Below are 12,849 nucleotides of genomic sequence, written 5' to 3'. Positions count from 1 at the left end.
CAAACATGTGTGTGCGTTTTGTTGCAGTTTCACCTTTTTTCAGCAGGTGTGTGTGTGTGTGTGTGTGTGTGTGTGTGTGTGTGTGTGTCAGAATTAAATGATGATTAAATGCCACAACACCAACTAAGAGAATTTCACCCCTAGGAGATGTAAAAATGTTGTGCACACAGATTGGTTCGGGTGTTAAACCTTTATTAAATATATTTTTGTTAACAACAAAACAAAAGGAGTGTGGAAGAGGAGCCACCACCTGAAAGGTCGTCGGTCACAAGAACATTAAAAACAATCAGACAAATATGGAAGGACACTCGGCACCAGGCTGGCTGCTCACAGTCACACAGCTACGAAGATTTACTCCCAGCTATACAATATGAAGGAACCACACACACCCTTTTAGAACAAAGAAAATAGCGAGCACACGAGCCAAATAGTGATCTACACTCCACAGGTGAACTGTCGCCTGCACCACTGATGGTCGTGATAACGATTAGTCCCGCGCAAACACGGCGCTCTCTGTGGCGGCTGCAGCAAGTCACCAAACAAGCTAACACAAATAGCATAGCGTGTTTCTGTTTAGACTCAAAGATGTTTGGAGGCTCGCGGTGACAAAATTATAACTCCCCCCAAATGTGTTAAAGCAAAAGTAACGAGAGTAGAAAGTATAAATATTTGTAGGGAGGGAAAGTAAAAAGTACTCGCACAGATACCTGAAATACTTTTTCACGTCTTTCACGTCTGCTTATTACAAGACTGACGCTCTGCAGCTGCATTTTACCTGTTTCAGGTGCAGCAGGAGGGGGAGGAGCCAGTGATAACCTCGGGGTATGTTGAGGAAAAACTGCCAGCGAGCAGGTTTAGCACACAGAGTAACTCTGAGTTTTGTTGTTTCTGGAGCAGAAAACCTGGAGGATTAACAAACTCTGATTTTTCATTAAACCCGAGCGTCCCGAGAGCTTTCTGAGGAGGGCGAGTGAGGTTTGTGTGTTTGCTCTTTGGTTTCCTGATCACGTCCTGTAATTGCTAGTTGCTGTGTTCTTTGTGTCCACAGGCTTACAAATGCAGAAATGAGACAGGCTCGTTTTAAAAGTCTTCTCCCAACAACGTGGACAAAACGTGTTTATGGCAAACATATTTTGGATGACACAGATCGTAGTTTCAGCACGTTGTAGTTTGATAACCAGCTTCCCCAGTACAAAGATCCTCCCTGATAATGTAACCTTCACGTCAGAGTTCGGCTTCTTTCTCTTCTTCTTCGTGCAGGTTTGCAGCCACCATCATGTCAGAGTCCGGACGAAGCGCAGACGATGCGAGGGCCGCCTTTCAGTCCTGCAAAAGTTCTGATCCGAGAGACCGCGTTCAGTTTTACAGCTCCTGGGCCGACAACTACGAGAAGGTCGGTGTGAAGGACCAGAAATGTCTCTATTACTGAACAAGGCTTCCAGCCCACGCACCATCCTCTAAGGAGGGGGTCCAGTCACACACACAAAAAATAATTTTTAACCAAATCGCGTCATTTCAAGGGCTCAACAGTAATTGGACAAATGAAATGACTGAAAATAAAAAGCTCATTTCTAACACTTGGTTGAAACCCTTTTGCTCCCAGCTGCTGATAAACATGCTAAAGATGCTCTCTGTCGGGACTTATTTCTCATCAGCTGGGTGGTTTGATTCACAGATCTTTATAAGCAACCGAAGACATTGTCCCGTTTTAGTTTAGGAGTGTCTGTGCTGCAGTCCACTGACAGGATGTTTGGTTTTGCTGATGTTGGACAGGATCACACCCTGATGAGCTACAGAGCACCACATCTGGCCGTCAGCTGTCTGTCTGAGCACTTCACTGGGAATCCTGAAAAAGCTCTGGTTCTGGATGTCGCCTGTGGGACCGGATGTGTTGCTAAACTGGTGAGAGCAGTTTCCTTCCAGCATTATGAGCCTTGGTCTAAGGTGACCCCCCCCCCCCCCCCACTGAGCCTCAGCACTGTTTAAACCCCCAAAACAACAACAACTTTTTTAGACAAAAAACAGCTTGAAAAAGAAGAATAATGAACCTGGGAGATGGTTCAGTACAGAGCTAGAAAGTGTTTGTTACAATTACCATTTGGACTTTAAGTAAAAATGTTTGTTTATAACCTGTTTAAAGGCTTTAATCACAGCATCGTGACCTAAATGTATTTAATGGGCGTCTAAGGAGCTTGGAAAGAAAAGCGTCTGGACTTCTTTAAGTTTCTTGAAGACGTTTCATCCGAGAAGCTTCTTCAGTTGGATGCAGTTGGTGGAGAGTCCCAGATTTAAGCCCTATGGGAGTGTCCTCGGGAGGGTCATGGGCCCCCTATTGATCCTCTACCTCATAGGTGTCAAACTCTGGCCCGTGGGCCAAATTTGGCCCGCAGCCTAATTAAATTTGGCCTGCGAAGCCATACAAAATTACTATTAGAGCTGGCCTGCCAGTATTATACAGTGCATGAACTGCTAATACTACAATTCCCAGAATGCTCTGTTGGTGTTTTGGCGCATCAGTCATGACAGGACCCATTAGCACCCTCTCCATAGTCATAGCAACCATGCAAATACTGCCATGCTACCTATCCCAAAATGGAACAAAGAAAGGCAGAAAACAGGAGCTTTCTGGACAGGTGGGAGAATATGATGAAAATCTGATAAATGATAAAATGATAAAATTTAATTCAGAAGGCATGTGTGCAATATTAAGTTATATATACGTTTATATAAGTTATATATATTGTTTAGTATTAAGTTTTGCTTGTTCCATATTCAGTTTTTCAGCAAAACTTGTTTGAGTCCATAAGAAAAGATTCCTAGTTATATTTGGAGGAAGATTTTTTTCCAATGAATATTAACGTTAGCCCGCGACTTTGATCCAGTTTTGAATTTTGGCCCACTGTGTATTTGAGTTTGACACCCCTGCTCTACCTAATCACACGAGCCGAGGTGTGAAAACGGGTGTGGGTCACAATCAGCAGAGGCCTTAGTCAAACCTCTAACATGACAGGAATGTGTGAATACGACGCGTCTGTGGAGCGAGAGCTGCAGCTGACAGGTCCAACCAGCACAAACGTCGGTTGTTTCTTGTGTATTTAGATGTTCGAGCTGGGCTTCAGGCACTTTGTGGGCGTGGACGGCAGTGAAGGCATGCTGCAGATAGCTGAAAAGACCGGCCTCTATCAGGACCTCAAACTGGTCTTACTGGGTCCACAGCCGCTACCTGTACAGACTGGTGCGACACATACACACCTACCACACATTCATAAATATAGCCCTGTTCTTCTCGTGCTAACTGAAGGGATTTCTCTCTTCCAGATGCGTTTGATGTGGTGACCATTGTTGGCGCTCTGGATGCTGGCTTTGTTCCAGTCAGTGCTGTCAGGGAGCTGTGCCAGGCCGCCAAACCAGGTAACTTTAGCATTTAGCTGAAGGATGTGCATTGTGCAGTCTGGCATCAGCAGCATGGTGGTGCAGCCGTGAGCACTTATGCCTCACATCAAGCACGTTCATGTAGCTCTGTAGCTGCGATTTGTGTTCAGGAGGCTTTGTCTGTATGGTGAGAGGGAACCACAGAGGAGCACCGGCAGAGAGTTACAAGAAGGACCTGGAGGCAGAGCTGCAACGGATGGAGGAGGAGGGACTGTGGAGTCGAGTAGCAATCCAGGAGGTGGACCGATACATGGAAGACCCGCATCTGAAAGTCGAGAGAGATGGAAAGACCGAGGAGGAGGTCGTGTTCATCAGCGGGAAGGTTTATTTCTACAAGAAATCGGTCGGTCCATAGGGGCATGTGGTGCAGCTGAGTGGGAGGGGGAGCAGGTGGCTCTCACATCAGCTGCAGCTCTGCTGGTCAGTGACGTCATCACGGAGGACTTTTTAAATCTTTTTTGAACTGTATCAACGTAAACATGAGACTTCAGGTTTGATGAAGAGTGCATCGTCTCATAGCTCAGGAAAAGACGCTTAAACCACGTGTCACATGTTTTATTGGCTAAATAAACATTTACTCTGCTTCTCACATCACGAGAGGAACAAACCAAACATGTGTGTGCGTTTTGTTGCAGTTTCACCTTTTTTCAGCAGGTGTGTGTGTGTGTGTGTGTGTGTGTGTGCGTGTGTGTTTGTGTGCGTGTGTGTTTGTGTGTGTGTTTGTGTGTGTGTGTGCGTGTGTGTTTGTGTGTGTGTGTGTGTGTGCGTGTGTGTGCGTGTGTGTGCGTGTGTGTTTGTGTGTGTTTGTGTGTGTTTGTGTGTGTGTGTTTGTGTGCGTGTGTGTTTGTGTGTGTTTGTGTGTGTTTGTGTGTGTGCGTGTGTGTGTGTTTGTGTGTGTGTGTGTGCGTGTGTGTTTGTGTGTGTTTGTGTGTGTTTGTGTGTGTGCGTGTGTGCGTGTGCGTTTGTGTGTGTGCGTGTGCGTTTGTGTGCGTGCGTGTGTGTTTGTGTGTGTGCGTGTGCGTTTGTGTGCGTGCGTGTGTCTCATTTTACTCGACTCTAAAATCAAATGATCATTAGTTTCATTGAACGCTCATTTATGTTTTTTATTATTAATGTCAGGACATTTTTCTCTCACCATCAACTCTGACAGTCACTCCTGTCTGGTTAGTAAAATGTCCTTTAACATGATCAGCTTCCATCCTGAAGCGAAAGCTTGCGTGGTCTCCCTGCTGAACATCTCTGATCTGTAAAGTGCAGTTTGTCTTCATGTCTCCCAGATATTGATAACGACGATCGTTGTTTGCTGAGTTACTGTCATACACAGATAGAGTGGGGCCCTGACAGATCCCATGGTTCTTACACCAGCGCACTCTGACGATCTTTAGAGGAACTTCTCTCCGACCATCACTGAAAGACTTCCGAGGTGTGAAGGTGCAGGGGAGGGTGACAGTGGATCCTCTGACAGCACAGGTAGACGTGAAAGGATAGATCACAGTTTGACCCACAGCACCTGGAAACAGATGGTATAGAAGTAATTATATGTTCACACTATAACTACTGACGCACTAACACATGCTGAAGCCCACCGTAACATCCTGCAAGTGTTCCAAGGAACACAACACGTATTAAACATGCAAACCATCATTTCACTCGCTGGGCCCACGTCCTCATTTTAGGTTTGACAGTGTTTGAGTAGGTAAAGGTGATGCTTGGACATGAATTGAGCTGCGGTTTGGGGAAGGCCTCCAAGGATGGAGGGTGGGGCACGTAAACGAGAATGAACAGCTTGCAGAACTGGGGAAACCTCTGTAGATGACAACAGGAAGGAGCGTGTTTAGAGGCGTGGTCCTGCTCCTGAAATTCTGACACATAACCTCCAACGAATAAAGCTCACATGTTCTTTGCATGGTTCACTGTTAAGGTAGCGGGCCACTGACAGTGCCATCTAGTGGTCGCTATGACACTGAAAGGCCTACACGAGGACGTCAGGTCATGTAGTTTATCGAGTATGGAGGGCGCTGAGCTGAGGATGTTCAAACCATGGACTTATTATTGTACACCAACAAAAAACATCTATAAGAAATAAAGTAAAATTAAATATTGAAGCAGTTACTCAGCTACTGAAAGCTTTAAACAATCGTGTGTTACGTTAGGATTGTGCCACGAAGAGTTTATGATATTGTGTAATATTGTGTTAAAGTCAACTTTCTTCAACCTCTTTTGACTGAGATTCATTTATAGATATTTCTTTAAAAATGTACTTTTGTTACTTATTATTAGTAAATATCTCCAATGTGACTGAATGTAAACATTTCTGCAAAGAAGAGTTTTCTGAATTCCTGCAGAGTGAAGTAAGACTCGCTGACAGCTGGGTGACACAACACTTATTAGGCTCAGGCAGCAGCTACTTTGTCACATTTGTCCCAGTAAGTTTAAACTGTTTTTTTTTTTTCATTAATAAATGAAATGTTTAAAAAAAGCAAATATGTTTTATAGCAGTGCAGCCAGCGTCATCATTTCAGCAAAAAGAGAAAAACAGTGAGGTCATAAATTGTTTCACACTAATAAATGTGCTCGGACGCCCTTCTGCTTTCTTCTTTCCTGTTCCTGTGACAGTGTCGTCTTTCTCTGGACATTAAAAACGAATGAAAGCATCACTTCAGTCTCACCTGTCAGGAGGAACATGAAGCTCCACAGAGTCTTTTCAGTGCAAACTGCCATTCTCAGTCCTCTGCTGACGTCCTTCAGTTTAACCTTCTGCTGCTTCTGCTGGAGCGAGAGACAGAGAGAGATGGCTAACAAGCAGTTGTCTGGTGGTGTTTGTGACTGAAAGTGACATTGGGACAAACTTCCTTTTATTTCAGCAACTCTTTTCTCTTTGACTCTGTTTTGTAAAGTTGCTAACTCCCTCTTTTAAAGTAACTTCCTTTCTTACAAAACACTGTCACTGTTTTAAACGTAATCTCTAAAAACAGTTACAGTGTGAAGAAACTCCCATCGTGCAGCAGTAAGAGGTGTTTTCTTTCCACTGTTGAACCTGTGGTGGAGGTTGGAGAAACATCAGTGACCAGGTTATGTTGGCGTTGCCCCCACTGATGGAAACACTTTGTCCTAGTTTGTGTGGAAATAAAGATACACTTTAGGACTTAGGTTGAGGTAAAAGGTATAAATAGTAGGTGAAGCACACAAACCTCGATAAAGTTGGATCCTTCTGTTAGAGGTGAGATGGGAGTCTGGGGCAAGCCTGTTGTAGCCGTCGCATTGAAATGTAATTATTATGTGATTGCAATGTTCAAAATTTAGTGTTTAATCTGGATTCATGTTGTGTTGTCGCCACCTACTGGTGGACCTGAGTGTGGTGCTTTGTGGTGCGCATGCTTTGGCGTGATGCTCAATTAAGAGCAAATGTCACCAGAGACTGAAGGCTCGAGCCAGAGAGAGAAGGCTGGCTTGTGTAAAAGGTGGAAATATAGAAGATATGGACTACAACTGCTCATGAATGTTCAGTAGAAAGGCGCACACGGTATGTTGGTGCATTTACTTTGTGTGTATGTTTTATTTGAGTTGTAATTTTTGTTCTGCTGATGTAATATCCGTGTTTTTTCATTGATCATTTCACCAGTTTTTCACGGTGTTTGCTGGTGAAAAGAAGATTAAAATACTGGCTGAACATCAGTTGGAGCATGGCCCTTTATTCTACTTCGAACATGAAAAACCTTCAGGAGCAGTTACACTGTTGTACACTCAGAAAAATAAAGGTGCCAACTGGAACCAAAAGTGGTTCTTTAGACTGATGCCATAGAAGAACCTTTTTTGGTGCCACAAAGAACCTTTCAAACAATGGTTCTTTGAAGAACCATTTCTTTCAGTGGTTCATTGAAGAACCTTTAAAGGTGCCCCAAAGAACCATTTCTTGATGGTTCTTTAGGGCACCTTTAAAGGTTCTTCAATGGTTTTTCTTAGAACCTTTTTAAAAATGGTTCTTTAAAGAACCATTGTTTGAAAGGTCCTTCAAATGGTTCTTTAAAAAAAACATTTTAAATCTTTCAAAATAAAATGTATCATAAATTGAATTTGAGTAGGGTAAAATAAATACGAGCACAGCATAGACATATATTAATGGTTTATTGTCATTTTGTAGTTACCAAAAGACAAAAAGGCATTTTAACCCTAAGCACAACATCACTACTAATACATGTCACATATTAGTGTTTTAAACAGTAATAATTAAATATATTTGCTATACTATAAATAAATATATATAAATACTATATCTACAGATAACACAACAATTAATACATGTATTGTTTAATTAATAAAACATCAGAAAGTGATAAGAACACATTAGAAACAGCAATAGCTTCATAACAGACCAATAAATCAACACATTTTCACCAGCAGATGCTTGCATGTTCAGTCAAAACATTTCAACAACAAGTTTGTGATTAAATTGATCAATGAACTTCAGCCTTACGCTATGTAATGTACGTTTTATGTTGGACTCATGGTCCTTTGTTAGTCCAGTTTAGGATGATGTCTCTGACATGTGTATCATATCAAATATATGTCATATCAAAACAAGCCCACACCTGCAGTTGTTTCAGTTTTTCACTGGTGTTCCCTGTCAGCTGGTCAACCTCACTCAGGTGGACATCCATATCAGCCAACCAAACGACAAGCTCCTCCCTTTGTGCTTCAAATCCCTCCCACTCTGAGACAAGGAGCTGAAAGAGAGAGAAAAGAGTAAATTATAAAGAAGAGAGAAAAGTGAAACCCTCCTCAGAAGGTCTGACTCGCATACCTGCAGTTGACCTGTGATGGACTCCTGTTTGGTGTTCACGTCATCCCTCGCCGATCCCAACAGCCGAGTCTGCAGGATGCCCTGGAAGAGCTGAGTTAATGTTCGACTCCTCCTGGTCAGGCTCTCCCCTCTCGCCTCTGAACACAGAAACACAAATTGCATCTGAAGCAGGAGGTGCAGATTTTTTTTGCTATTCTTTTCTAAATCCAGGCTAGATCACGTGGAGGTATTTGGAAAACTTTTTTGGCCAGCGGACGACTGTTGTCTTGCAGAAAGTCAAATCAAACATATGCGATACGCAATCAATTCACAAGAACACATTATAAAAAAATAAGTCCAGTTCTTGCCTGATTTCAAGTGAATTCTGCATCAAAACAGGGCGACAGAAGTCAAACGAGTGTTTGCAGCAAATGTGAGCACAAAGCCTCACTTTGTACAAGCCTGCTATTAAAGTTCTCCTCTATGCAGACGACTTTCCTGTTTTCAAGGCACAACTTGGATCTGCTGTACGAATCTTATGGATACACACTAAATGAAACAATAGTGTGTATGACTCCAGATTCTGATCCCTCATCATAATATGGTCCCAACATAGCAACAGCAATAAAGCAAATGTTGAGGCTTCAAAATACAAAGTCCATAAACCAATGGCTGACATGGGTTTTATCATAAGGGTGATAAATATACAGATTTCAGTCTGTCTTAGAGATTTGATGTTCATTTACCTGCAGATGCACTATACGTGCTGCTCCATGGTTTTTCACAACATTTTGCACATCACTATTTAATACAGGAAGTAGGTGAACTAAAACAAGTCATCTTTCTTTGTGAGAGGACAATATTAATGAAACAAACCTCAATGACATCATAGGGATCCCTAAATATGCTCCTGCTGCTTCTCTTCCTCCTCATCCTAAGCTTCCTTCTCCTTGTCCTTGACTTCCATCCAATTGTAATTCAACCTAATTGTGTTTCTCCCCCTCCTCTTCCTCATTTTGTTGGAGCTGTGAACACAATTAATGTGAATCTGGATTAATTTGTGCAAACAAGAAAAATCTACAGCTTTTTGGTCAGAGGTGGTCTTGTGATCTAAGCCGGGTAGAGTAGATTTATGTGTTGATGCTACCTGCTTCAGCTCTGGCTGCTGAGTGATATTTACACCCTGGCTGGATTACAAACTTTAACCATGTGCTGAACTTTGGCCCAGCGTTGATACCTCTTGTTAGTATAATGACCTCTTCTTAGCTTGTATGTATGATGTATGATGGTGGATAAATGAAATATACAAAAAAAAAAAATTAACTATATTACAAAAGAACATCTATCTTGGAAACATCAAATGACCAGAGCATAACTTGTCAACTAGTCCGAAAATAAGTTATACAGGAACAGTCAAAGACACACCTTCTCATGTCACATTTCTATATAATTAGATTAGACAATAAAGAGTTATCCAATCTAATTATTCATTCAAAACACTTATGCATAGCTCTATTTTATACAGCTCATACAGAATTCAAAGTACAGGTTCATGTGAGTGTTTAATGTACGGCTCAGAGCTCACGCCACAACAGGCTTCAGGCGCCATTTTAGTGACTTTAACAATATATTAAATTTTAATTTCGGTCTAGCTGACATTAGGTTATGTACGCATCACGCAATTGAACCACATATTTTAGAAGCCAAAGGTTCAAATTAGCTGGGAGCACCTTCACTTAATTATAACAGTGGTTTTGTTAGGAAAACAATTGCGCTGACGTCAACAGCTAACGTATCTAGCTAATCGCTACTGTTAGCAAAACATTGACAGCAAGCTACAATGACGAGTAACAAAAACAAAACAGTAATAAGGTTTTAGTGAAAATGTTTTACCTTTTCCAACAGTCCCAGAATCCAGAGCTTCAAAGTCCAGCAGGTACTGAAGACTGTTCTCCTTTTCGCTGTCACCGTCCGTGAGAAAGAGTTTTTTTTTTCCCGAAAGGTCAAGGCCCGCCGCTCGCGCACTCTGTTTGCGCATGCGCATCCCAACGACTGACCCCCTGCGTCCGTTCACGGGAGGTTATAGTATGACGTGTTCTGACGTCACTCTCTCTCCCTGTCATTTATTTGGCTCGAAACACATATTAACAAATTGCTCAGTGATGAACAACTACTCAGATCATTTACCTAAGCAGTGCGCTTTGTCAAAACGAAGTGTGTGTTCATTACACTGACATTCTGTTCTGCAATTGTTATTTACTTGTATTTTATAATTTGACTTTACATACTGCTGGGTGGTTTGTAAAGTTTACAATAACTAGTATTATCATTATGCTATATTTTCAAAAATATATAATAATCTCAAAAGTAATGCCTTGGAGTAGAAAATAGTAATGCTTTATTAAAATTTAAAACTAAAGTACAGTATTTGAATGTGTGTATTGTGTCTACTGTTTGTTAACTCACCATATTCATAATGGGTTTGCGGGGTTAGGGGTGTGTGTGTGTGTGTGTGTGGGGGGGGGGGGTTAGGGTCTTTAGGCTCCCCCCGCCACCAGTATATTTTTAAGCAAATATTTCTAACTTTTATTTGAATATTCAGTTTCCTACCATCTTCTCAAAAAGGGTAATTGCCAGGTAACCCGCCCTCCCCCTTCACACACACATACACACAAAGAAAACACACAGTATAATTCGCAGCCTCGTTATAGTGAATAAATATTTATACCATTTACACCATCAAACTTAGATTGCTAAGGATGAAGAACCTTTTGTTCTTTAAAGAACCATTTGTAATAGCTGAAGAACCTTCCACAAAATAAAAAGGTTCTTTGATGTATGACGGTTATTTAAAGAACCATGAAGACATCTGAAGAACCATTTAAGAACCATAATTTTTCTGAGTGTAGGTTGTAAACCTGAGCACAGGAGAGGAACACATATTGTAACCTGTGTGTAACATATTGTATTATTTAAATAAGTTTAGCCTGTTACTGTTAGTGTCTTGTAGCAAAGGTTTTCCTTAGGGATTATTAAAGTATTCTGATAACATCCTACAATGAGTTGAAACATTAACTTGTTATTTATTTCTGCTTAAAACAGATTATTAATGGTTACAAAATATTATTTGGTTTTTGTATGTACCTGTTTTCAGTGATATCAACTTTAATAGTTGTTAATAGTTAACACTATGTGTTAACAGACCTCTCTGCATTGAATCATATCTGTTATTAACCTGTCTCTCTTCCACAGCATGTCTTTATCCTGTCTTCCTTCTCTCACCCCAACCAATCACAGCAGATGGCCCCGCCCCTCCATGAGCCTGGTTCTGCTGGAGGTTTCTTCCTGTTAAAAGGGAGTTTTTCCTTCCCACTGTCGCCAAAGTGCTCATAGGGTTTCTCCATTTCCTCTGTGGAATATTTACCTTACAGTATACAACACCTTGACACAACTGTTATTGTGATTTGGTGCTGTATAAATAAAACTTAGTTGAATTGAATTCCTGCTACTTCTGGTTTCTACTGGTTTAGCTACTTGATGCTGTGCTCTTGAAGCAGATATGTTTAAGGGCCCTGTTTTAAGGTAAAAATAGTGACAGTGTGCTAATGCTGAGTGTTGACCAGAGACAATGTAAGAGAGAGACATTAAAAACTCGTGAGCTGAAATCGACTGAAGAATTGTGAAACATAAGCAAAACATCGAGTGGAAGAAATAAAAACTCAGTAAACTTTGAGCTTTGTTGTTTATGTGCTGACCACTGAAATAAAGGTTTACATAGATAACGTCACCATCACCAACAAACAACAATAACCATCCAAGGCACCCTGTACTCTAACGCTAACGCCAGCACAAGCTCGACGAATATGTAAGCTCACATTTTTGGCTCCACTCCTAATTTTACAGCTTATTAAGAGACTTCCTGTACAGGTACATGGTTCCCTGGAGGAATTCCTCTCTGTTCTCATCCTGGCTTTTATCATTATAAACATCCATCATGTAGTTGTGCATCTCTTTGGTATCAACAGGGCTCCACAGGCCCTCCTCCTCTATCAGCTGCAGTTCACGCTCCATAGATGTTTTGTATTTGTTTCCAGACTCGGACTTTGGGTCCAGTCTGGACATGCAGACGTAGCCCCCTGAAGGAGAAAAAAACAACAAAACCACAACAATTTATGACCTTTTTCGTTTTTTAGAAAAACAGAAAGTTTGCTCAGGTTTACTGGACACTGTAGGATGTGCTCCAACGTCAGGAGAGCTTGAGTCCTCTGCCACATGCTGTCACATATTGTGTGTTTTTATTCATCTGAGGTCCCATTTACTGTCATTTGAAGACCCAACAACAACCAGATTATTTTATTATATATATATATATATATATATATATATATATATATTAGGGGTGCAACGATACACAAAATTCACGGTTCGGTTCGATACTTTGGTGTCAGGGTTCAATATTTTTTCGATACAAAAAAAATGTTCATGTCTTTTTAATTTGTCATTTATTAAAATTATAAATATATATTTTAACTCAAAAGTACAGTTTTTAAATTTAATGTTGCTGAAACAACAAAGTAATAAAATAATAAATCTATCTGATGGAGAAATCACTCATCTTTGGAAAAGACAGTTTATTA

At 41.1% G+C, this 12,849-nt stretch overlaps 2 protein-coding genes across 4 annotated transcripts in view; one reads left to right on the top strand and one right to left on the bottom strand.

The window, feature by feature from the left end:
• The first annotated feature begins 564 nt into the window (after positions 1-564).
• LOC146509168 (methyltransferase-like protein 27) lies at positions 565-4,388 on the top strand. Of its 2 annotated transcripts, none has more exons than XM_085176395.1 (6): positions 565-975; positions 1,261-1,393; positions 1,713-1,902; positions 3,100-3,235; positions 3,319-3,411; positions 3,543-4,388. In XM_085176395.1, the coding sequence occupies exons 2-6, from the start codon at positions 1,305-1,307 to the stop codon at positions 3,785-3,787; spliced, it is 753 nt and encodes a 250-aa protein (XP_085032521.1). In that variant the 5' UTR covers positions 565-975; positions 1,261-1,304; the 3' UTR covers positions 3,788-4,388. The 2 variants fall into 2 exon arrangements, with proteins under 2 accessions (XP_085032521.1, XP_085032522.1); XM_085176396.1 differs by having other exon boundaries at positions 585-975; positions 1,774-1,902; positions 3,543-4,378.
• A 7,552-nt stretch (positions 4,389-11,940) lies between these two features.
• Positions 11,941-12,849, bottom strand: part of LOC146509165 (methyltransferase-like protein 27) — a 35,336-nt gene continuing 34,427 nt past the window's right edge. For both annotated transcript variants that reach the window (XM_085176403.1, XM_085176402.1), the window contains one exon: positions 11,941-12,348. In XM_085176403.1, the coding sequence (XP_085032529.1) occupies positions 12,110-12,348 (239 nt within the window). In that variant the 3' untranslated portion in view covers positions 11,941-12,109. The remainder of the gene's footprint in view (positions 12,349-12,849) is intronic.

This window comes from Neolamprologus multifasciatus, chromosome 11, assembly GCF_963576455.1.
Source record: "Neolamprologus multifasciatus chromosome 11, fNeoMul1.2, whole genome shotgun sequence".
NCBI lineage: Eukaryota > Metazoa > Chordata > Actinopteri > Cichliformes > Cichlidae > Neolamprologus > Neolamprologus multifasciatus.
The sequence above is the reverse complement of the archived record's forward strand: the minus strand, read 5'-3'. Positions and strand labels throughout refer to the sequence as shown.

Excerpts from the sequence above, each read along its gene's own strand:
- LOC146509168 (XM_085176395.1), top strand. The coding sequence starts at position 1,305 with ATGCGAGGGCCGCCTTTCAGTCCTGCAAAAGTTCTGATCCGAGAGACC. Across the intron at positions 3,236-3,318 it reads GCCGCTACCTGTACAGACTG|ATGCGTTTGATGTGGTGACC; the intron begins GTGCGACACATA and ends TCTCTCTTCCAG. Across the intron at positions 3,412-3,542 it reads GTGCCAGGCCGCCAAACCAG|GAGGCTTTGTCTGTATGGTG; the intron begins GTAACTTTAGCA and ends ATTTGTGTTCAG.